This window comes from Protomyctophum bolini (genome assembly GCF_963924005.1).
Source record: "Protomyctophum bolini genome assembly, chromosome: 17".
Classification (NCBI taxonomy): domain Eukaryota; kingdom Metazoa; phylum Chordata; class Actinopteri; order Myctophiformes; family Myctophidae; genus Protomyctophum; species Protomyctophum bolini.
Genome location: NC_137878.1, coordinates 27,907,201 through 27,933,269, shown reverse-complemented (window position 1 = coordinate 27,933,269; position 26,069 = coordinate 27,907,201). Strand labels below are relative to the sequence as shown.

At 43.8% G+C, this 26,069-nt stretch overlaps 2 protein-coding genes across 3 annotated transcripts in view; both read left to right on the top strand.

Moving 5' to 3' along the window:
• Positions 1 to 22,101, top strand: part of LOC308332202 (solute carrier family 45 member 4-like) — a 58,716-nt gene extending 36,615 nt beyond the window's left edge. For both annotated transcript variants that reach the window (XM_080787933.1, XM_080787932.1), the window contains exons 4-16: positions 3,195 to 3,383; positions 6,146 to 6,325; positions 8,738 to 8,946; positions 9,719 to 9,908; positions 10,298 to 10,765; positions 11,151 to 11,404; positions 11,794 to 11,955; positions 12,266 to 12,365; positions 12,820 to 12,900; positions 14,378 to 14,508; positions 15,335 to 15,403; positions 15,512 to 15,663; positions 15,895 to 22,101. In XM_080787933.1, the coding sequence (XP_080644059.1) occupies positions 3,195 to 3,383; positions 6,146 to 6,325; positions 8,738 to 8,946; positions 9,719 to 9,908; positions 10,298 to 10,765; positions 11,151 to 11,404; positions 11,794 to 11,955; positions 12,266 to 12,365; positions 12,820 to 12,900; positions 14,378 to 14,508; positions 15,335 to 15,403; positions 15,512 to 15,663; positions 15,895 to 16,075 (2,366 nt within the window). In that variant the 3' untranslated portion in view covers positions 16,076 to 22,101. The remainder of the gene's footprint in view (positions 1 to 3,194; positions 3,384 to 6,145; positions 6,326 to 8,737; positions 8,947 to 9,718; positions 9,909 to 10,297; positions 10,766 to 11,150; positions 11,405 to 11,793; positions 11,956 to 12,265; positions 12,366 to 12,819; positions 12,901 to 14,377; positions 14,509 to 15,334; positions 15,404 to 15,511; positions 15,664 to 15,894) is intronic.
• A 3,429-nt stretch (positions 22,102 to 25,530) lies between these two features.
• Positions 25,531 to 26,069, top strand: part of LOC308332204 (DENN domain-containing protein 3-like) — a 33,434-nt gene continuing 32,895 nt past the window's right edge. The window contains exon 1 of the mRNA XM_080787938.1: positions 25,531 to 25,762. The gene's annotated coding sequence lies outside the window, so the exon portion shown is untranslated. The remainder of the gene's footprint in view (positions 25,763 to 26,069) is intronic.

Here is a 26,069-nt window from a genome sequence, read left to right as displayed (position 1 = left end):
GACCATGAACGGTGCCGGAGATTTAGCTGTACACAGACGGACACACGGACGGATGGAGACTTGGAGAGAGTGAAAAACATGCTCTTCCCATACCTTCGAGACACCATCTGAAACTCCCATACCTTCTGCCTGGTGGAGACACCAACTGAAACTCCCATACCTTCTGCCTGGTGGAGACACCAACTGAAACTCCCATACCTTCGGCCTGGTGGAGACACCAACTGAAACTCCCATACCTTCAGCCTGGTGGAGACACCAACTGAAACTCCCATACCTTCGGCCTGGTGGAGACACCAACTGAAACTCCCATACCTTCGGCCTGATGGAGACACCAACTGAAACTCCCATACCTTCGGCCTGGTGGAGACACCAACTGAAACTCCCATACCTTCGGCCTGGTGGAGACACCAACTGAAACTCCCATACCTTCGGCCTGGTGGAGACACCAACTGAAACTCCCATACCTTCAGCCTGCTGGAGACACCAACTGATTTTCAGTTGAAGTGATAGATTTAGAAGGGAACAGCATCTTGAATACTGGATGGAAGTGTAGCCAATTCTGGTGGGCTGGTGGGTACCTGATTAGAGTACAGTATATGAATCAGAATCACTGCAGGCTTACTGTACAGTATGGCTTACTGTACAGTATGTCCTATAAGATTACACTACAGTACATACTATAAGCTTCTGAGTGATTGAATATCATTTAATAGTGGTTAGATAACGTGTGCGTGTGCGTGTGTGTGTGTGTGTGTGTGTGTGTGTGTGTGTGTGTGTGTGTGTGTGTGTGTGTGTGTGTGTGTGTGTGTGTGTGTGTGTGTGTGTGTGTGTGTGTGTGTGTGTGTGTGTGTGTGTAAAATAGTGGATTTTGTTTAGCAAGAGCAGAGGTTACCATATTCTGTGTGTCATGTGCTTTCCACAGGCTTGTCCTATAAGACAGGACCTGTGTCTGGAAAGATGGGACACAGTAGAGTGGTTTATCATCCAGCGATTCCGGCAGACCTTTTTTGCCTTGCGGGATCGTCTAGAATCAAATCTTTAGCGCTCAGGAAAGGAAAGGATGCATTAAACCAACCGCCACGGTGTGCACGGGACACATACAACTCTTTTCTACTACGTGACATTCTCGCACTACATCAATTGTTGTTTTTTTGGGTATCCATAAAACATTTCTGGAACTCATTTGAATGACCACATTGAAAACCCCTGGCCAAGGGGTTTTCAACAGGTCCTTGGACTACTGGTGGTCCGTGGAAGTATTGCGCGTGGTCCCTGACCATTCCTTTAGTAATTAAAGTTTATTAAATGTCTTTCCACTAGTTGAGAAACGGTGAACTCAATGACCTGGTGACTTATGATGACTGTCCATGTATTTATGGACAAGTTGGAGGTCAAGAAATTCAACAGAAAAAAGGAGTTGGAATCTCAAGAGGGGGAAGTGCATTGTCTGGTTGAGTGACAGTCATTATTATTAGGAAACTATTAGTAGTCAAGACTCAATGGGCCATTGGTTGAGAAACAGAGGGATGTATAAACATGGGATGGATAGCAAGTGAAAAGCACTAATCTTAGCCCATAGCCCCACCCAACACAACGGTGGTCCCCAGGTTGATTCTAAGTCAGGGTGGTTGTCTCTCGTTCACAATCAGTTGAAAACCCCCTTTTTCCTGCAGGAAAGTGATATTCCCACTCAAAATCTTCCAGTTCCAATTGACAGCTTTGTTTTTTTCGGCGTTCGGAGACAAGACACACACACACACACACACACACACACACACACTTGAATAACAATGAAAAGCATGAAAAGGAATTGGTGGAAACTGGAAAGTCAGGTTCTGTGATTAATCTGTTATTGTATGCATTTTATTGGACCTTCAACCTTTCAACTCTTTTGTAAACTTTTTCTCGGTCCTGGCGTCACACGCAATTATGTGTCATCATGGGTCAAGTGCTCTTGGTCAGAAACAACAATAACTCCATCTCCAAGCTTAATATATTTTTTGGCTGGGATGAACTCATTAAAATGAGTGTGTTGTCAATGTGACCTCAAGTCCTTCCCATAACTCATGAACACTCTCTCTACCTGGAGGGAATTGCAATATTACCGTAAATGGCACAGACATTCACTTAATCTACTAACTGATTAGAATTTGGTGGTCAATTGTCAAAGGTTAAGATCATTGTGAGTTCTCACAAATTACTCAACTTTCACCCCCAAAAATAATTGATTAAATTCCTTCCGAAGTGGACAGACGTGGATGTGGAGGCACACAAGCCACAATGCGGTATTTCTAGTTAATGTTAATGTTCATAAACGAAAACAGACATGCAGGGTTGAAGTCAAATGAACAGGACGTGAGGCACTATGAAGTCATTATCTAAGGCATTATAATCACACTGGACAACCTGTTCTTTGACTTGATAAAAGCCAGGTCTCGCATACAAATACAATCTTCATTGGATGTCGCAACTGGCCATAACTCATCAAAGAGTACTTTGAATACAGCAAGTGAATTTCACTCTGGATCAGAATGTTATTCATGCCACCTTGTGATTTCCAAAGGGAACCCAGTGTGTATTTTCAAAGCACATGCACATTGCGCACTGTTGAACACTGGAACAGGATGTTCTCGCTTGATTATTTAACAATATTTACTCTACCCAATGATGGCTGAGAACAGCTAGGTATGCCTGGGCTTTAGTTGATGTGGTGCTGTTTTTAAATTTCACTTTTATTATTTCTCACAAAGGTGGGACTATTTGTGCACCCCCCTGTGGGGGTGCACAAATACTCCCTGTGGGTGTGTGGAACGCATGTGTCGGATTTGAAGTCGATAGGGCGAACGGTTCTCAAGATTATAGACGTACGTCGTACACACATACGTACACACAGAGACTTGGTGCATTTATAGATAGATTGCATCTCTTGTTAAAGTGCTCTGTTTTGTAGTTGTTTTTACTCAGTGAAGCACTTTGAGTTGCCCTGGTGTATGAAAGGTGCTGTAGAGATAAAGTTTGACCGTGTGAGATGTCCCAACTGGTTCAGCCTGCAAATGTGGCACTGACCTGCTTGCAATGTCATAGGTTGGAATCCTATGATAACCTTTTCTCTGTCAATGTCCACTGTACAGTCAGCAGAAACCGAAATGCTCTAAACTATTTATTTCTCTCTCTCTCTCTCTCCCCATCGCCAGGTCTCCCAGAGCAGTACTACAGTTTGACCTGGTTCCTGAGTCCTATACTGGGTTTGATGTTCACGCCTCTCATTGGATCAGCCAGTGACCGCTGCACTCTGCCATGGGGGAGGAGAAGACCTTTCATACTGGCCCTGTGCATTGGAACACTACTGGGAGTGGCACTGTTTCTCAATGGATCGCTTATCGGTGGGTGCCTGCGTTTGACTGACTGAGTGTGAGAGACAGAGAGGAGAGAGAAGAGAATGAAAACAAAATTAAGTTGGAGATTTAAAAGTCCTTGATGATCAACAGAGGATACTTTTTTTTAATAGATCATATATATATATACCACGGTGCAAAAAGCACATATAGGCCTAGCTGCTAATTATCAGACGAATATCATCTCTAATGTCAAAATGCATAGAAAGGGGCATCTGGCAGCCCAAAAATGGCCGCCCTTTAGGAATAATTGTGATTCAATAAACACATTACAAATCACCACAAATCACAGCATATTGAGGTAAACTAAGGACTTCAGAAAGTAAAGAAAAACTAAAGAAATGTCTGCACAGTGTCGCAGCAGCTCAAAACTACCAATGAATTTATGCTCCGTCAGTGTACTGTTTTCGTGACTAAATTGGGTTTAAGATGAGAGATAACACAGGAGCGGGGGAGCATCATTCTCAGCCAGAACTGTAAAACATCTGCACGCAGTGCTCTGGTGTGAATGTTTTCAGTGTGTGTCACACCCAGTCTGACCTGCCCTCATTTGTTGTCGTCCTGATCAAATCCCGCAGCTTATCACGTCAACCAGAATGTCATGCCAAGGTCACGTGTAACTGTAACATTACACACATGACACGGGGCAATTAAAAGTATTGATCACCACCTCACACAGTTAATGATCGCTGGGCTATCTATAGAAGCATTGTTCCGGACACACACGTCATTAGCGTCACACACACACACACACACACACACACACACACACACACACACTCATGCATATACGCACACACGCATGCACGCATGCACACTAACTATACATCATTTTGCACGTTGTGACATTAACTGTGAATAATACTCACGTGCAGTCGTGCACACACAGTGACATTATGTGTGTGTGTTGCTACGGTGACTGTAGCCTGTACCCGACTAGAGTATGTTTCCATGGCAACAGATGACGAAGACAGCCTCCGAAGCATTGAAGAGGGCTCCTCGTCACCTCTGACCCAAACACCCTCGTTAAACACATTACCCATTAACCCGTTTAATATACTGTACATGCATGCACAAAGTACAGTAAATAACTGCCACGTTAACCATAATGCATACATACACACATGCAGTAATGTATGTAACCTTTCAGAAATGAGAAAGCATGAAAACATTACTGGTGCCCTTTGTGATGTCTACAAAATAAAATCCACCCTTTAATGGTAAATGGCACATTTAATCCAAAGCGATTTTCTTTTACAATGTGCATAACATTCACACACACACACACACACACATTCACACATGCAAGGGCCGGCACTAACCTGCTCATATCGAGAGCAGTTAGGGGTTTCAGTGTCTTGCTCAAGGACACTTCGACAGTAACACAGGAGCCTGGATCGAACCGGGAACCTTCCGATTCCCAAGCAACCGCTTGGGAAAGCAGCTCAGCACACTTTCTCTGGGGAGGTGGCACTCGGATCTTGTTAGGGTTGCGTGCGTGCGTGTGTGTGTGTGTGTGTGTACAGTCGTACACCGTGCCAGTGGGGCTAATATGGGAATGCAGCACTGACCTGTATCTGTGTGAATGAGAAAGAGGAAATAAGGAAAACAAGTGAAAGAGAGTGTGTGAGTGTGGGGGGCATGGGAACGCTGTAGTAACCTGTGTGTGTTTGTTGACATGGGAACACGGGAGCCGGCAGTTCACAGGGAAATGCTTCCTGTTTGTGCCCCCCCCCTTCTCCACCAATCACAATTCACTTCCCGTCTGTCTGCCGGGCTAGTGACTGGTGCCGCCGATCCATTGTCCCACAGACACACACACACACACACACACACACACACACAGAACGTTTACTATGAACAGTTTTTGTTTCAAACGCATAAATAGAGTTCCTGTGAGTTGGTAAAGTCATGCTACGTCAGACAGCCTCTCATATGCGTCCAGTCCACCCCACCCACACACACACACACACACACACACAAACACATGCGCACGGACACACACACACACACAATAATCATGATGCGTGCCATTCTGTGGGAGTAAGGTGAGTTTCCCAGAGAGGGCAATGGGCTTGCAGACACAATGCGACAATGGCACTGCTGCTGTGCTCTGAAAAACATTATTTCATTATTTCACTGCTGCTGAGCTCTGAAAAACATTACTTCCAAAGGCTTGCGCTGTGCAACAATGGTTTGTCACTACGTTGAGCGATGAATACGTGATGACCTCGGGAGTATAGCTTATATCTCATATCTTAGGGACATGTTTCGACACAAGTATAGGCATGCCAGGTGTGTTTTCAGGTAGCTTGTTGGAGGTACAGTAGGCAATACAGTGTACACTGGTTCCCAAACACTGGGTTTTTTATGGGTCCCTTTATTTTTTGTTTCGTACAGTTGGAGCATAGCAGTGACATAAGTTAATTTTGTTTCTTGAATATACTTATATCTTGAAAGAGTGTTTTTCTCCATGAAAACAATGAAAGGCAGACAATGTATATTGTCTGCAAATATACAGGATACCAGGATACATCGGGTACATATTTTGCTTAAATCACATTTTTGCTGCAGATGCAAAATAAATGCATTCAATACTGTATAAAGATTCTGTGAATTGAATAAATCTGTGAACGTACATTGAACGTCAATTTCTCCAAAGGTTGTTCCTCTCTCCTGTCTCCTTTAACATGTGACGAAACACACATTTTACAGATAATCTTCTATTTCTCCCTCCCTTACCTGTTAAGGTCTGGCCCTGGGTGACGAGCAGGGGAGTCAGCCAATAGGGATCGTTCTTACCGTCCTGGGGGTGGTGGTTTTGGATTTCTGCGCCGATGCCACGGAGGGACCAATCAGGGCGTACCTGCTGGATGTTGCCGACACGGAGGAACAAGACATGGCGCTCAACATCCATGCTGCTTCAGCAGGTACACATCTCACACACACACACACACACACACACACAATTGTGTCGTTGAACACCGCACTATGAATTAAAAAGATCTGTTTGGTTTTTAGGCTTCGTAAACAAGGTGCAGATATGACAAATAACTTAAATAATGTAGTAACTTCATTCTATTAAAAAAAGAAAAAACATGAATAGTGGAAATAGCTTATCTATAAAGCGTCACATTGTGACACGTTTTGAGCTTCGTTTTGAGTAGATCTGTTATTTCCATTATTTTTGAACATTTTTCAAAATAATATGAGCATTTTTCAACATGGAAATCTCACTTGCGCTCTTTATCATGATACATCATCACATTCCGGCCACTCACATTTGGCGTCCTCACTTTTCTGACCTCACTTTCTATCCTCAATATGCTCAAATATGCTCAATGCCAATCAAATCATCGCTATAGCGTGCTCAGCCAATCAAATCATCTTCAAAATTCACACGCGCACACACAAAGCTGGGCATCAAAAATAATTGTGATTAGGCGGTTATGTCATAATTGTGTGGCTGATTCACATCCTCCGTGCTGCATTAGGAGATCCACAGTGCATTAGGACACACAGAGACATGGACAGTCCTTTGTGCCTGTAGCCATCAGGCTCCACAGCCTGACCTTCATTATGAAAACTGGCTGTTCTGTTCTGAACTTCTGACCCTTGTTCTGTCTCTGGCACAGTCCGTTCTTTTGGATGACTGACTCCTGATTGGCTACTGGGACAATGGACACTACAGAACATTCACATGTCTACGTATAATGAATAACTGTAACGTTTACTCATACTATATATTCATCAAGGTTCAACTTTATTGTCGGCAATACCAGTTACAGAGTAAAGGGCACGTGGAGTTCATTGTGCGTTAAAAACCCATACAACAGCTACAGTCTATAGTGTCAAGTAATCTATGTAAAAACTATCATTGTTGATATTGCGGTGGTGTTCCTTGAGGAAATTAGCATTTTTCAGCAAAGACGACAGACCAGTCTGCATGTTCACTCTGCATGTACATTTTACAACATTATATTATTATTATATATTAGTTCTAGGTCTAATATCTAGCAAGCGCTGCGGCTAGATATTAGTAAGTAGATGGCAGCCTCATTCAGTTTCAGGCAGCTTAATATACCCTTGTCTTTTCCTATCCAGGCAGGCAGACAGAATCAAATCCATCTTTACTTACCAATCACAAGGTGTTTTAATCCCATGAGAGCATCCTTCATCCATGTCCATATCCCATTATGTCTTTTCTCCTTCTCATCTTTATCTAAAACAGAGACACAGGTGTCCAGTAAGTGGTCAGTGTGACGCTTCCAGATATCATAGTGTGTCACCACGTTTCATCATTCTTAAACCCATTCAGACCTGAGGACGATTCTACAAATTCCTTCTAAATCCTGACAGTTTTCTGAAAAACCCATGATTCTATGTCAGTCGTTTTTTCATGTCAAGGACCCCCAAAAATATATGTAATTGGCTGCCGACCCCCATCTGAAAATATGTCATTCCAGGGACCTCACCCAGATTTGAGAAACGTTCACTCTGAAAGAATATTATATTCAATTTGCGCCACATTTTCACGATAAAAAAATAATAGCTAAAGTATAACATAATGCTTAAAACACCAAAAGGGGTTCCTGTCCAGAATGGGTTAATATAGCAGTTCACGCAGATAGTGATGAAGCAATCTACTAGTGGTGTGTATAATCTGTTGACCAATAAACAGTATTTACTCAAATACATACACACAATGTATAATGTTAATCTTGCATATCACATCACCCCACAGTATTGAAATTGAAACACACTGTACTGTACATACAGTACAGTGTACCTTAACATTAACACCAAGTTCATCATTAACACTTTCCTGTTGAAGGCCTGTTGACAAAAGAGCATATATTCATTTTTATAGTCACTGTTGACACAGTACAAACATACATACAGTGACATATTGCATAGAACACATGGAATACAACACAGAACCCATGCACGTGTGCAGCCGCGCACACACACACACACACACACACACACACACACACACACACACACACACACTGTGTACACACTGTCTCCATGTCCGCATGCACAGACTCGTCTCATTCAGACCATCAGGTACTTAATTTCCGTGACCATCACACTTGACGGAGGATCATTATTTGTACATGCTGTGTGTACTGTACTATGCACGTGCATAGGCTTATGCACATGGGTAGGTGTGCACATACATGTGATGATCTAGACGACTAGACTAATCATGACTCTTTCATCCTCACTTCCCCTGTGTGTGTGTGTGTGTGTGTGTGTGTGTGTGTGTGTGTGTGTGTGTGTGTGTGTGTGTGTGTGTGTGTGTGTGTGTGTGTGCGTGTGCGTGTGTGCGCGTGCAGGTCTTGGAGGTGCAGTGGGCTATGCTCTGGGGGGTCTAGACTGGACACACACCTTCCTGGGTCAGGTGTTTAAGTCTCAGGAGCAGATCCTGTTCTTCTTCGCCGCCATCCTCTTCACCATCTCTGTGGCGCTGCATCTCTTCAGCATCGAGGAGCAGCAGTACTCACCGCTGCACGACCGCATGGACCGCATGGACCGCATGGACCAGGTACATTAACCCGTTTAGACCTGGCGTCGACATTTAAGAACACGTCTTCTAAATTCTGACGGTTTCCTGAAATGTTTCTGTATCAATGGTGCTCCATATTTCATGTCAAGGACCCCAAAAATGAAATGTAATTGGCCACCAACCCCCATCTGAAAATATGTTATTCCAGGAACCTAGAGAGGCAGCTGATTTAAAGAAGCAGAATGAATTACTATATATACATAACCTTCTGCCTTCCGTGCCTCAATGAACTATCGCTACGCTTGATTTTGTCGACGCTACGTGCTTGTATAGATCTGCTATTTTTGAAGAAGAAAAAACGTGAAAATCGCTAATCTTTTTATATATTTCACAGCAAACTTTTTTTACTCAAATATTTGCTTCTGGGGGGTCCCTGGAACAACATATTTTAAGATATAACTCTTCATAACTCTTTTTCAAATAAACTGTTAATAAGTTGTGCATCTAACTGTTTTTTGTTTTTTCATGTTTATCACATTTTATTTATATATTTTTTATTATGTATTGTATGTGGAGCATTTACATTGCCTGTTATTTTTTTCATTTTATTTAACTGAATTACTTATTATCATTGTCGATAATATTCTGAAATTGTCATACAGAAAATGCCTGATAAAAACAGTATTAGTATTAGTAAATAAGTTGTGCATCATTCATATCCATCATATCAGCATAGGGTCAAACAGGTATTCATTTGGCAGCTTGAATTATAATAATTTGCCCATTAAAATTAATCTGCTCCACGATGAAGGAGAGTCTGGAGCCCGCCCACCCACACCCTTCGGCCAATGGCAGGGCCGTAGCCCTCCTGGGTACGGCCCCCCAACTGGAGATCATTGGAGAAGATGAGATGAATGACAGCTATGACTTCTTTGACCCCTACGGAGATGACCAATCAGAGCGCGGTGACATGGACTTCCTGGAGGTGGAGCTTGTTAGGAGTAAGTTTGGAGAGTCCAAAGAAGACTTTTCTTTCATTAATTTTCTTTCATTCACTTGTTTTCTGTCTCCCTTTATGTTTCTCTTTCTGACACAATCCTTCTTTATTTCTGTCCGTTTATAATTTATTACGGGTTGACTTTTCAGAGGCGAGGTGATGAGAAGAGGTTCTGTGCGTGTGTGCATGCGTGCCTGTGTGTGTGTGTGTGTGTGAGAGAGAGAGCGTTAACAAAGCTAATGTAGCAAACCACTGGACCCATTCAGTGTCTTAATTTATTGTGCATGTTGCAACTCGCGAGTAGGCCAAGGAAGTAACTCAGATGACACCATAGACTGACTAAGATCAATAAATGAATTGATCCACCTGTTTGTTTGTTGTTGTTCTTCCTAGGTAAAAGTGACAGTGTTCTGGCCATGACAGATGCTACTCTCGACCACCTGGACCATGATGCTTTGTTTCTTCGCCATATCGAGCCGTCCATCTTTGCCGACCACCTTTCGTCCTACCACGGCTCGCCACCCAGAACTGCTTCCTTTTTCACCTCCAATCGCAGCTCTTCCCCAACCCGGCTGTCCAATCTCAGACGCAGCAGCAGTGCGGGAAGCCAAGACCTGCTTCGGCCCCACAGCAACAACCACCTCGCGCCCTCGCAGCCCGCCGGCCCGCGCATCTCCCGCGTCTCCGCCTTCCTGCAGGAAATGGACGAAGACGAAGGACAGGAGGCGTTGCTGAGCAACCACCCTAACGAGCCACAGACGCCAAATGGCCGACTGTTAGCTAACGTAGCTAACGCTAACAGAACTCGCGTTAACGAGCTGAGTGAGAAAGGACAGGCCCACCGTGTTGGAATGGTCAAAGGTGAGATCTGAGGCATAGTCATATTCATATCGTATATTTTGTCTTGTATTCGTATTAACTTGTGCATTGCAACAAATGAATCAGAACCTTCCACTTTCAACCTGGCGTTGCAATTATTCTCTCCATAAGTAGCTAAAATAGCAAATCTTCACGTTTATGACACGTCAATAGACACATTAGATTGGCTATTTTCAGTGTGTGACAGACCGTGTCGTATGGTAGAAGTGTGAAGTCTGTGGCAGAGATTTTATTCAAAGCCTTCACCTTAATTACCATTTAATGACTCAAAGTCAAAGAAGATGAACAATAATGACATGCCTTAACAGGTCCTCTTATCTGGGGTTCATCAGGTTAAATCATTCTCTCCGTGCCTTTCTCTCCACAGCTGCCAGCACCGGCCAGTCTCGCCGTCGGCACACGTTCTACCGGCAGCCGTCGTGCACGTTCTCGTACTACGGGCGCGTGGGGAGCCACCGCTACCGCTACCGCCGGGCCAACGCCGCCCTGCTCATCAAGTCGTCTCGCAGCATGAACGACCTGTACGAGGTGGAGACCAGGCACAGGAAGAGACGACAGAGGAACCGACATCAGAGCGGGAACACCAACTCCAGTGGAGACACCGAGAGTGAAGAGGGAGAGGTAATGGATCAATGTTAACCATGACAAAATATTCTTTAGTTTTGGGTCTGAGAGGCTAAATCTCATCAAATGGTGGTACTTGGCTCAAAAGCTGAATAAATAATAGGCCTTGATATGAAAAAGGTTGAAAACCACTGCAGTAGATGGATGAGGGAGGGGTGATGAATGGATAAATGGAGGGATTGATGGATGGATGGGAAGAAATGGATGGATTGTTATAGTAGATGGATGGATGGGTGGAGTACAGGGAGGTGGGAGAGGTTAGAGACTTGAACGGAAAGGATAAACACTAGATTTAGTATTTTAACACTTTGCCCTGCTTTCTTTCTCTCTTTCTGCCTCTGCCCCCCCTCTCTCCTATGTCTCTCTCTCTCTCTGTCTGTCTCCAGGTGGAGACCACGGTCAGGCTGCTGTGGCTGTCCATGCTGAAGATGCCTCCAGAGCTGCTCAGGTTGTGTGTTTGTCACCTGCTCACCTGGTTCTCCATCATAGCCGAGGCCGTCTTCTACACCGACTTCATGGGACAGGTCATCTATGAAGGAGACCCCACGGTACGGACTGAAACACACGCGCAGACCCACACACACACACACACACACACACACACACACACACGTGCAAGCGCACACTCACTCAGTACGCCCTCTTCACCTTGCCCTGGCCCATAGGCTGCAGTATATTACCTAACAGCACCCCCTACCCACACATAAGATACATGATTGTACTTGCACGATGCCTAATTGTGTGTGTGTGTGTGTGTGTGTGTGTGTGTGTGTGTGTGTGTGTGTGTGTGTGTGTGTGTGTGTGTGTGTGTGTGTGTGTGTGTGTGCGTGTGCGTGTGCGTGTGCGTGCTTCTTGTAGGCTCCTCTCAACTCTACGGCTTTAGCCAACTACCACAAAGGAGTCCAGATGGGATGTTGGGGACTGGTGATATACGCCATGACTGCTGCTGCTTGTTCAGGTAGGAATAGTGCACTGTGTACACACACACACACACACACACGCACACGCACACGCACACGCACACGCACACACACACACACACTCAAGGATCATTTGCAAGCTAAGAACCTAACATCCGTCTAACAGTAGAATATCTGTACAATGAAACTTTGAGTAGACACTTTAGAGGTCTATGTCTACATACCGTAATAGTAAAAAAAAACATTTCCAAAAATCATACATTTAGGGTTTTTATTAGGTTAAGTGATAATTTATTATAATTATAACCATAATTTCAGTTTCCCCAGTTTAACTTCCAAACAGCTGCTGAAGGTCATATAGTATCATTCTCTAAAACGTAAAATTTCAAAACTTTGCATATATCATTTATATCCAAAAAATAAATCTAGGGTTTAAGTGGTTAGTTTAACATTACATATTCTCTTTCTCCCCCTCGTTTCCCCCCCATTCAGCTCTTCTTCAGAAGTATCTGGACAACTTTGACCTTAGCATCAAGGTCATCTACATCCTGGGAACGCTGGGATTCTCCATCGGTATGTACCACTGCAGAGTCAAATAGAATCATGTTTAGTAGAATAATAGACCTTCGGGGGTCTACCTGAACCCAAGATTCAGGTCAGGTCCGTGTTTTATTATGGTCAATTACTGTAGGTCCAGGTCGGTTCAGATTCTATTACCTCGGATCCTGTGTCTCGTTTGTTATTCTGTGTCATACACGATTTGATCCGAGAGGACCCCCGTACTCGGCGCTGTTCAGGACAGACTGTAGCTCCCGTGATGATTTAGGCTGACCTAGGATCAGATTACTACAGCGCAAAGTAAGGGGGAGCGGTTGAGCTCGTCATGCGTGCCAGGCTGCCAGCTGAGTTTAATGAGTTGAGAGAGCACATCAAAGGTTCACGATTAGTATGACTGTTATGTAGCTGATAGATTCCTAGAACCTAGAACCGCTATCTACTGGTAATATAGATTATTAGGTTTATCAGTTGATCCATAATTATATTATAATACCCAACAGTCTTGTGTCGGTTCTACAATATCACATTGGAACTCGTAACGAATTTTCACAGGTCCAATTTGGATACGGGTCCAAAACATGTTGGAACCAATCGGATTTCGGAAACATTAGGATTTGTTCCGTAATTTTAAAAACATTTCAGAAAACCAATCAGATCTCGTAACGAATTTTCACAGGTTCATTTAGTCAAGTGGTCATTTTGGAGAACAATCCATGAGCACAGGTCTTGGTAGGAGCCACAGCAGCTGGGGTGCATACTTAGTTTAGACTAGTCATTGGTTAGACATGGGTTAAGGTTAGGTTTAGGTGTGCTGCCCCGTGGGAGGTTAGGTTTATGGTGAGGGTTTGAGATAGGTTGTAGTTATAGGACTAATGACTGGTCTAACCAATGACTAGTCTAGCAGCTTTCCAGTAACTGGACAGGTCTTGGTAGGAGACACAGCAGCTGTCCTGTAACTGGACAGGTCTTGGTAGGAGACACAGCAGCTGTCCTGTAACTGGACAGGTCTTGGTAGGAGACACAGCAGCTGTCCTGTAACTGGACAGGTCTTGGTAGGAGACACAGCAGCTGTCCAGTAACTGGACAGGTCTTGGTAGGAGACACAGCAGCTGTCCAGTAACTGGACAGGTCTTGGTAGGAGACACAGCAGCTGTCCTGTAACTGGACAGGTCTTGGTAGGAGACACAGCAGCTGTCCTGTAACTGGACAGGTCTTGGTAGGAGACACAGCAGCTGTCCTGTAACTGGACAGGTCTTGGTAGGAGACACAGCAGCTGTCCAGTAACTGGACAGGTCTTGGTAGGAGACACAGCAGCTGTCCAGTAACTGGACAGGTCTTGGTAGGAGACACAGCAGCTGTCCAGTAACTGGACAGGTCTTGGTAGGAGACACAGCAGCTGTCCAGTAACTGGACAGGTCTTGGTAGGAGACACAGCAGCTGTCCAGTAACTGGACGCCGTTTACTTACTGAAGTCTTATTTTGTTCTCCACAGGAACGGCTGTCATGGCGATGTTCCCTAACGTGTATGTTGCCATGGTGATGATCAGCACCATGGGTGTCATCTCCATGAGCATCTCTTATTGTCCCTATGCTCTGCTAGGACAATACCACGAGATGAAACATGTAAGTACAGTACATGCTAGCACACACTCGCCCTACATGCACGTCTCTGCTGTCGGGAAGAAACCACCTAACTCCAAAATGTAAATTTTTCTGGAAATTAACCCATTCTGGGCGGGAACCCCTTTTGGTGTTGTAAGCATTATACTTTAGCTATTGAAAAATAGCAGATCTACAAGCTCACGAGCTACAAGCTTGTAGGTCTGCTATTTTTGAAAAAGTGTGTGAAAAATGTGGCGCAAATCTTTGAATATTCTTTCAGAGTGAACGTTTTTAACTCAAATCTTTAATTCTGGGCGGTCCCTGGAACAACATATTTTCAGATAAGGGTCGGAGGCCGATTACATATCATTTTTGGGAGTCCTTGACATGAAAATGTTTGAGAATGACTGACATACTGTAGAAACAAAGGTTTTTCAAGAAAACTGTCAGGATTTAGAAGAATCGACCTCAGGTCTAAATGGGTTAAGAAAACCTTATATTTTGAAAACAAAGCAATACTGCCTCATCAAAGTTGATGTTGTGACTTTATATATTGTCAATTACTTGCATGAGAGGGGGAGTTAGTTGCTTTAGCAGACAGTTTGCGGGTCCAATGGAGTAAAGAGGTTTTGTCCAAAGCGTTTTTTTTTAACTTTTCATTGGTTCAATATTTTAGAAACAACACGACGTAAAAGGTGTTCAATAGCACTGATTTATGCAAAAAGAAAATCGAAAACCTCAAAAAATGGAGTTAGGAGGTTTCGTCCCGACAGCAACACAATATACTCCTTAACACCACTTTGAAATGGTCATTGGAGCTGCTGACATTGATCTCTCTGTTCTCCAGTACATCCAGCACAGTCCTGGTAACTCTCGGAGAGGCTTCGGCATCGACTGTGCGATCCTATCCTGCCAGGTGGGCGTTCTTACCTTCCTCTTTTCAATGTGTTTCATTCTTTCCTCTTCCAGATTTAAAGTGCCCCTGCTGTGTGTGTGACGTTGTGTTGTTGTTATGGCTCTCCAGGTGTACATCAGTCAGATCCTGGTGGCCTCGGCTCTGGGTTCTGTGGTGGAGGCGGTGGGCACGGTCAGTGTCATTCCCATGGTGGCCTCCGGGGGCTCCCTGCTGGGCTTCCTCACCGCCTGCTTCCTGGTCATCTACCCTGCTCCTCCCGGGTGAGTACAAACTACTTCTGGGATTAGCAGAACGTTAGCCTCACGGGGCACTTGGCGGGTACGTGTGGGGTTAGCCTCACGGGGCACTTGGCGGGTACGTGTGTGGTTATGAAATGGTAAGTTACGTAAGCCACAAAGCTTTGGCATGAAACAGTCATGGCTCAGGATCTGAACAGATTTGTTAATTCATTAAAATAATAATTAATCTCTTGTAATCGTGGTTTGGTTCAGGGAGGGCGAGTCGGCCAAAGCGTCAGAGAAGCGGGCCTTGACGGCGGCGGAGCATGCCAACGGCAGCGGAGTCACAGAGAAACCCACCTTCCTGAAGCTCAACAAGAACGGCAAGACCACCACGGCCACCACCACCTCCACCACCGCCACCTGTCACATGGAGAACGAGTCCTCTCTGTGAACACAAGACCACCACGGCCACCACCACCTCCACCACCGCCACCTGTCACATGGAGAACGAGTCCTCTCTGTGAACACAAGGCCACCACGGCCACCACCACCGCCACCTGTCACATGGAGAACGAGTCCTCTCTGTGAACACAAGACCACCACGGCCACCACCACCTCCACCACCGCCACCTGTCACATGGAGAACGAGTCCTCTCTGTGAACACAAGGCCACCACCACCACCGCCACCTGTCACATGGAGAACGAGTCCTCTCTGTGAACACAAGGCCACCACCACCTCCACCACCGCCACCTGTCACATGGAGAACGAGTCCTCTCTGTGAACACAAGGCCACCACCACCTCCACCACCGCCACCTGTCACATGGAGAACGAGTCCTCTCTGTGAACACAAGGCCACCACGGCCACCACCACCTCCACCACCGCCACCTGTCACATGGAGAACGAGTCCAGTCTGTGAACGCTCGGCCAGACTGAAGCAAGCGGGAGATGACGGGTTGACCACTGAAAAACGGATTACATCACTGTCCACCACATCATCGCACCGTCCGCACGATGAATGCCAGAGCTCAAAGATGCTGCTTCACTCACCCCCTTGCCTAGCCCCCCCCTCCCCTCCCCCAGTCCACGATGATGAATGAATGCTAGGAAATTAGTTGTTTCCTAAATGACAGACACGGATGAGAGAGAGAGAGTTGATGTTGGTCTGCTCTGATTTGGTACTGGAGGTGCCAAATGCTGCTGGTGCACTAGTCTAGACTGGTCCAGTCTTGTATGAACTGGTCCATTCTGGTATCTACTGGTCAAGTATGGTGTGGTCCACACATATTTCTGGGCTCACAGGAACTTCTAGAAATTTGCGTCATGGTCGAGTGATGTTGGGTAGAAGTGAATAACTCTTAAGTGTTCTGAAGGACCAACATGATTGCCTGATTGGTTCAGACCTCAATTTATACATCTCGTTGGAAAGGAGGATATATTTGTTGGGGAGAGGAACTACCTTCTCGCTCTCTCTCTCGCTCTCTCTCAGGGCCTGTAGGAGGTGCTATTGAGCAGCCGCCTGGACAGGAAACTTCAGGGCACTGACACACACACACACACACACCTTCCGTCTTCATTATCATCGGAGGCTACGTCAATTGGTGAAAACCTGAATAATGAACATTCGTTCCTCGAAGTTGCAATCATTTAATAATGCTGAAAATAGTTCTTCCTCAACTGACTGTATTGATTGAATGGTCGTTCGTGGATGGTGAAGTCGATGGATGAGAGTGCGCCTGCTGACTGGGTGTCTCCTGCCGAGGCACTGTGTTCACCAAATGAAGCCTAGCGTTTAGGGCCAAACACGCCCTATTCTGTGGACTCTTACAGTACTCTTCGGCTGTAGCTTTAAGACTGTAGGGACCTTATAAGGCAGCGTTCCTTGCAACTGCAAAGCGGAACCCAAAATGGGTCTGGGGTTTTTTGGGTTTTGCTGGATGCGTGAATGTGGGTCAGGAGGGGATTTAGGCAGCTGTGTCTTTGAGTGCTACTCTATTCAATGAACCTGGGTTGTGGAATGATAAAGAATTGACTTAATGGGAGTCCCAAAATAGTGGCTCTCAAATGTTTTATTTTCAAGAACCATCCGTTTGGTTTGCATTAGGCCACATTCCATTTGTATACCAATTACTCTCAGAGTTATGGATCTCTAAGGGTCCCTTTGGAAGCCCCCAAGGAACTCTGGAGGTCCCTGGACCCCACTTCGACAAGCGCTCTGTTAGACTAGACAAAATGCTGGGGTCTAATTGACCCTGCATGCCAGGACAAATACCCCATTGACTCAGTTTGGGTTCTTTTCTAATGACCTTTTAAGGACACCCGTCCCTGCTGCAAAGTGTACTTCTCAGCATGTCCCAGGAGTGTCACTTCAAAAATGTTGTGTAAAATCCCAATCCTAGAATTGTCAGTATTACATTTGTACTCCAGCACAGGGAACAAGATGGATGGGATTACCTACCTGACCTGGGGTCAGTCACTGGTGGCCCCTCCATCCTGATCAGTTTAAACAATCAGAAGAAAATAGAAGCAAGGATTTCACCTGCTGCACGGCGGATCACTTTGAGACAACTGGTTGGATAATAAGCCTGCCTTTTATTAAAGGAGAAGAGGGGTGAAAAAAGAGAAAGACAGAGGAAAGGAAAGATGTGTAACTTTGGCAGAATTCCACACACCAGAAATATATATAATAATAATGACCTGGCAAACGGACAGGTTTACAATAGAGTGACAGCTTGTGCACTGCCATAATTCCAAAATGCTACAAGACGCCTTTCAAATGACATACTTTCTTTCGTCGTCCTCCCTGGTTAGTGGTTATTCTACTAGGTTTGTCTCGAGGACGTGCCTCTGGTTGCATCATTTTGCATCCCTGACAGGAATTGAACCAAATGCCTAACAGCAGGGATGCAAAATGGTTTCAGGTGAACGTAAAGGACAGACAGTGGTATAGTGGTCATGGTGAAGGTGATGTACGAATCAGGAGGTAGCATACTGTTGGAGAGGTGGGCAGACCTTTTCAGCGTTATTTGCAGCATGTAAAATCCTTAGATATACTGTGGTTAGCTGCATAAGGAGAACTACACCCACTGCTTACAGGCGAGAAAATGTATAACAAAACAAACGGGAGATTCATGCAAGTTGTGTAATTTTTCTTTTTTTTACTACTATTACTAACTATTGAGTGTATACCATAAGTAATAAGCTGAAATCTTAAGATGTGGGTTTTTTTCTTAGAATGTTTCAGTACGATGCTGGGCAAAACCAAACTTGAAGTTTGAATGGCAGTTGAAAGCATCAAGGTTCTATGTTCGGTTTTTCTTTCCTTTTGTTTTCTGACAATTCAGATCAATCATTGCAATAATATAGGGGGCAGGGGTGTGTATTTATGTCTTGACAATTCTCAATCACTTTGGGTTGGGCCGGGGGGTTAATTCCTTTCAGAGCTGCTAGCTAGTAATGCTAGCATGAGTCTAGAGTAGGAACTTTTATTGGGTTTGGTTTGCCTTTCAGGTCAATCAGTTGCAAAATGTTAATTGAAACAGATAAACGGCAACATTTTATTTGACTAATCATTGGCAGTTTATTTAAGAAAATACATTTTAAGGGGGAAAACAAATATTTTGTTGGGTTTTAGGAGATTTTAACTGATTGTTTTGTGTCAAAAGTGAACTTTGAGTCTCACAAGTAGGTGTATGTGGTTGAGGGTTTAGCCCTTTTAGAACAGTTTGACTGGTTCCATTGCTACGTTTGTGTGTATACAATTCCAGCGAGAAATAGAAAAAAGTATGTTGCATCCTTGTTTGACCCCCACTCTAGCTATGACACTAAGACAACGAAAGGGAGAACAGGAATGATAAAAATATGCGAAATACCCATCAGACATTGGTGCATATTTAAAGAGCAGATGGGTTTAATGACAAATTGCTAAACCCATACAGCAAATGACCATGCACAACTTCAGTTTAAGTACGAATGTGAATTGCAGTACAGAGTTTGGCATGTTTTACCCTGTACAAATCATTACCTCGTTCTTTCTTATATTGTCTTAGGTCAAGGGGATACCTTTCTTTTCTAAATGCATGGCTGGATGTTCTTGTGCTCTTGTTTGAACACAGTGTATAAAAACCTGGGTCTGGGTTTTGAGGATTTTGAAAAGCACATGTCATTTTGAGTGCATCTGTGAGTTTAGTTTGGGACAAAATAGCTGTTGTTACAGTCCAATACGGCATAAGGTGAAGATGTCTTACTAGCAGCATGTTCGATGTAGTGTGTCACTATTAGGGTTGATTTGTACCACGGTGAACACGGTTGTCGCACACCACGATGCTCTTGAAAAGTAATACAAGATGCGTGTGGTCCTTCACTATTCTCACACGTGTGTTTAACTTGATGTGATGTGTTTTTAAAGGTGTAGGGGAGAAACACCAGGCCTTGAAACTTGGGAAGTGCAACTTGGGTGTTTGGGTATACTGTAAATACAATGGGAAGTGTGTGGTATGGGGTTTTTCCTTAATGTCCCGAGCCACTCACTGTAGAACTCTGGAATGTCAAGGTAGAGTGGCCTCTCTCTCTGCCTGGTGGGAGATTGAGATCTTTATTTTATTTTGTTTTGTATTATTCCATCAGGTGACTTAAGGGTAAAATCAATGAATGTACAATGATTTCAGCTGAAATTGTTTTGTTTTTGTTCTGCAAGACAGAGGGGTCTAACATTGCACAGAACTTGCACATACATAGTTTTAAAGAGAGAGAGAGAGAGAGAGAGAGAGAGAGAGAGAGAGAGAGAGAGAAAAAATCATTTAATTGTCTTGCAAAAAGAAGAAAAAAACATCCAAACTGTGGATATTTATTTTTTGAGCTTTCTTGTTTAAAAAGGACACTTTCATTCACTTTATTTAAAAGAAGAATATATTGAAAATCTTAGATTCTATTTGCTGTTACTGTTAACAGGAGATATGTTACAGAATGAAGAGGTGTGTGTGTGTGTGTGTGTGTGTGTGTGTGTGTGTGTGTGTGTGTGTGTGTGTGTGTGTGTGTGTGTGTGTGTGTGTGTGTGTGTGTGTGTGTGTGTGTGTGTGTGTGTGTGTGTGTGTGTGTGTGTGTGTGTGTGTGTGTGTGTGTGTGTGTGTGTGTGTGTGTGTGTGTGTGCGAGAGACTGTGTGTGCACGTGTGCGCTGGAAAGTGTGTTAACATCTCATGTCAGTTTGATTCTCGTCCTGTGTTCTTCACAATCATCAGGTTTACACTTAATCTTTGGCTGAAATACCGGAGGTGATCGTCAGGTTGTCTCCACCCATTCTGTCTCCATTTAATTGTTCTAATTCATTTGAAGATGTCTCCTCTTAGTCGCTGCTCTTTTACTTTGACAGAAGTGCAGGTAGACCGAGTTTGGCCATTGCACCTTTTATTAATGGCGGCCGTGTTTGCTCCAGGATCCTGTTCGTCGGCTGTAACTAATGATTTTCTGAATAGGCTCTGCACAATTATGCCATTTTGGGAATAACTCCTCCTACTTCCGGGCCTATTCCGAACTTCCTTCACAGGTGTTCAGGGACAGCTCCAGGAGGGGGGCTAGGAGGGGTTCTAGCCCCCTCTGATGGAGCTTAAGCCCCCCTCCCCACAAACCCTAGCCCCCGCTCTGAATAGCCAGCTCCCCCATAGCCCCTCCAGTTACACATTTCTGGAGCTGTCGCTGCAGGTGTTAACGATAATACTAATTAAGGCTCTGTTGCATTTCGTTTTAGTGTACAGTGGCTTTTTAATTTCAAGGACTCCCCGGCCATAACTCTGCGAGTGTACAAATGGAACCAAATGGACCCTTACGAGTCAATTTGGTTCCATATGTACACTCTCAGAGTTACAAACCCATACGGGGCCATTTGGAACCCACTCAACCAGGCAGTGAGACCTACTGGTTTAGCAGTGTTTCCAGTGAGGCAACATGCGCAATAGCAGCACTCTGGTTCTGTTTGACCATAATGGAACAGAGCAACTTAATTAGTATCATTGTTAACACCTCTAGTTCTTTCCAAAATGGCTTCTGTGCATAGAGCCATGTCGTCATGGTGGTTTTACAACACTGTTACAGGTCATGATCCAACCAGACCAAACTCTGTGTACCTCTGACTCTGTGTTTAGCAGACTCTGTGTGTCGAGCATGATTGCGACAGTTGCCCATATATATCTTCAGAGATTACGAATACTTAAGAATGGGAAGATGAAGCTTGTGCTGTGTACTATATTATATGCCTTGTCATCTGAGAGAGAAAAAAACGTTGTAAATATATATTTCTTTTTAGTTCCTTCTTTTTTTTTGCTGCTATAAGAAGCTGATTATTTTTGTTAGTAGTTTTGTTTTTCTATATAAGGACTGTATATATCTATACGTTGTGTAAATATGCTTGAGCCTTCATATATGTAGGACTCTGGATAAACACTGTAAGGAACGCACCTTTAAAGATCTCCTCAGAAACAAACTGACTGTCTCCTGTTTTATTTCAACAATGTATAAACACATTTATATACAGTAGTGTTTTTTGATAATAGTGTCATCTCTCCCATGAGGCACTGCTGCTTTTTACACAAGGTGTCTGTAAGTCAAAAACTTGAAGGGACTTGGAGAAGGGCCAGCCGTTTCACAAGTTAAGTCTTGCTCCAGTAAATAAGTGGATACATTAACCTAAGCTACTGTATGCATACTGCATCCCACAGAAACATGCTTGGTTAACCAATCATTTTAATTTTGATCGGCAGACACTAGCAACATTGGTAGGTAAATTCCATGAGACTTGTATTTGATGTCTAAAAAAGATATGCCATGGCAACTAAAAGTAAACATTCAACATCATCGTCAACTGGAGCAATAATGGTACAGCAGCAGCACTAGTCGTTTGTTTTTACACATCACATCTATGTGCAGTGAGTGCACAGCAAAATATATCAACAAAGACCCTCCATAATTTATCCATTTCTAATGTTAAATGAACATTTGACTGTGTAGTGACCTATTGGCCTGCAGTTGCCTGTATTAACATTGCACTTGACAAACACTTTGACTCAGCGTCTACAAACTGCTTACCAACGCTAGACATTAGGCAGGCAGACAGAAGTGGTGAGGAGTGGAAAATTCTGTCTGCTGTTCATGCAGAGTGAGCTCTTTGACAGGCAGGCACACGCGCGCGCACACACACACACACACACACACACACACACACACACACACACACACACACACACACACACACACAAATATAATATTGCCTAACTCCCCTTTGGTGTCACATGTGAGTTAAGGTCAGGCTGAGAGGCCCCAACACACACACACACACACACACACACACACACACACACACACAGCACTTTCACGATCCTCTTCTGGTGTTTCAGTAGAGAGGGGTGCCTCTGACCCAGAGTGTGTGTGTGTGTGTGTGTGTGTGTGTGTGTGTGTGTGTGTGTGTGGCACCTCACTGTGACTGTGTAGCCACCAGAGTAAGCCTTGTTCACATCCTGCTCCAGAATGTCACAAACACAAGCAACACACACACACACACACACACACCACACACCACACACACACACACACACACACACACACACACACACACACACACACACACACACACACACACACCTGTGCAGTGGCTTCAGTGCAGAGCTGTTGGCATGAATGCTCGTGTAGATAAAGCCGGAGTCAACTGCACTGTCCTGCTATGTACGTAGCTCTGATGTGAGCAGCTCGCAACACATATGGCCATTCAAAAACACCACAATATGCCACTGCTAAGGCAGTGAGAGAGAGAGAGAGAGAGAGAGAGAGAGAGAGAGAGAGAGAGAGAGAGAGAGAGAGAGAGAGAGAGAGGTGAAGAAAGCTAAAGTTTAAATATTGAGGGTTTAAGTTAATGTTTCTCAGATGGGTTTTTTTCTTTTAAAGGGGGTGCTGAGATAGGCCTACTATACAGGTGGAGCATGTCTGGAAAGGCTACTAATTAAAGCCTAATTTATACCGTGTTGCTTATACCTAAAACAACAGGCAGACAGCTACTCATTGACAGACAGACAAATAACTACTCATGGACAGACAGACAGACAGGCAGGCAGGCAGGCAAAGAGCTACTCATGTTATGTTATTATGTTATTATAACAGCTACTCATGTTATGTGCAATAATTTGTGCAGTTATGGAAACAGCTCTTTGTGTTTATGCAAGAAAATGTAACACATTTATTTATTTACATATTGTGTGCATGCACATTGTACTTTGATACATTTTGCGAAAATAAAGCAATTGAAAGAGAGAAGTTATCAAGTATCATTAATGTCGTAATTTTATCTACTGGCCCCTGGCCCCTTGCCATTTTTGTAATGTGGCCCACAGGTAAATCTATTTGAGTATCCCTGTACTAGAGGTTCTGGCCGCCATGTGGGCCTCACATGTAGCCTATAGAGTTCAGGCCGCTACGCAGCCCTGGTTAATGAACTACATTTATGTACATAATTCATAAATATGTATATTTATGATTTACCTTATTATTTGTACTCGGTGTCGGTCAGTTTGAGAAAGAGTGAGGCGGCGCGCGCACACACACACACACACACACACACACACACACACACACACATTCTGCATTCTCTACAGAAATCTAGAGAATGTAGAAGAATTGTTATTTTCATCAACGTTTGCCTGTTATCTCTCCAAATGGTACCAACATCAATACAGCATGGCATTGTGGACAATCTTATACAAACAAATCTTATACAAAATATTCTTTAGTTTTGGGTCTGAGAGGCTAAATCTCATCAAATGCATGGTGGTCCCACTGGTCCGTGACTCAAATGCTGAATAAATAATGGTCCTTGATATGAAGACGGTTGAAAACCACTGGTATAGAGAGAGGTAGATTACCCTGTCACATACTGCCCTCTGTTGGACAAATACATTAACGCTTTGAAGAAGGCTCGCCCCAAGTTGTATATCCAAACCGTGTATATCCACAGATATCACAAAACCGTGTATATCCCAAGGCTTCCCAGGGGCTTCCCGGACCCCACTTTTGGAACCACTGTCCTAACAGACCTAGTGGCTTAATAGGAAAGGTAAGGCTGAACCATACTGTAGATAGACTGTAGGATCCATCTCACCTGACCTGACTTCTATTCACTGTATACAAATTCATCCCAGTTTCAAGCTTTCAATCAACACTGTATCTCCTGTCCTGTGTGTGTGTGTGTGTGTGTGTGTGTGTGTGTGTGTGTGTGTGTGTGTGTGTGTGTGTGTGTGTGTGTGTGTGTGTGTGTGTATGTATAATATGTTATTATCATTATTTGTATTATTATTTATTTCAGCAAGCATGGACAATGGCCTCCTTTGAGAGTACAGTGTACAGCCATAGTGTATCCATCCAACATATCTATCAACGATCCAACATTGCTCTCTATTGGTGAGGTTTTGTTACTGCAGGTAGCCTCAGAATTACAATGATTTATTTGTCAGGTCGACTCATATTGTGTTGTGGTGGCAATCATCTGACACGGATGCAGAGACAACAAACCTACTGACAAACCTACCCATGGCACACACACTGTGACACACATGTAGGGACAACAGATATTCATATTCATAAATTACACATACATCACAAACTGCTGTGAACTGTGTGTACGTATACACTTTTCAAAATAAATGTCTTATTAATATGGCAGTATAGATGGCAGTAGGCTACATACACGTCTATGTTTTTCCCAATGTCCCCAAATCAAAAGACTATTAATTTGACATGATTAAGTTTAATACCTATACTCACTTTTATTTTGGAATTTTTAATCAGAGTGGAAGTTCGACCCTAGGTTTCAGTGTCCATTCATGCTGCTTTGTGAGCGCTAACTCTGTTAGGCGTATAGTCCTGTTGTATGAGTGCAGAGTAGTACAATTCCATAACGTACCGTACGACGTTGTAGACCACGGCAGCGGCAGGGTGTGTTTTGTAAAACGGTGAACCATAATTATAGTAGTGAGTCGCGTACGTCGGTTAGAAAAAAATGAGAGTCACTGTCATCACAGCACGGATTTATTCACTTTGATCTGGAAATCTCGTCCTTGTTTTTCCCAGCCAGAGGAAATGAAATGATCGACTGATTTGAGGTTGGTTGGTACGTTATTCAGTACTGTAAAAGTTGAGTTGTTTTTATATTAAAAGTGTGGCGGGCATAGCCTATATCCATATGCATGCATTTTATTTAAACAGTTTAACGTCACAGTAAAAGTAATTTGACTGCTCAAGTGGTTGTGTCGGCTGCGAATTTAACTGACATTATTTGATGTGGTGCGAGATGCCGATCACTGATCAAACACCGTTTGCTTTGAAAATATTGAGTTGTTTATAACTTTACTTATTAACGTAACGCCTGTCGGTCTGTCATTTTATTTTAAGAAAAGCGATTAAAAAAAA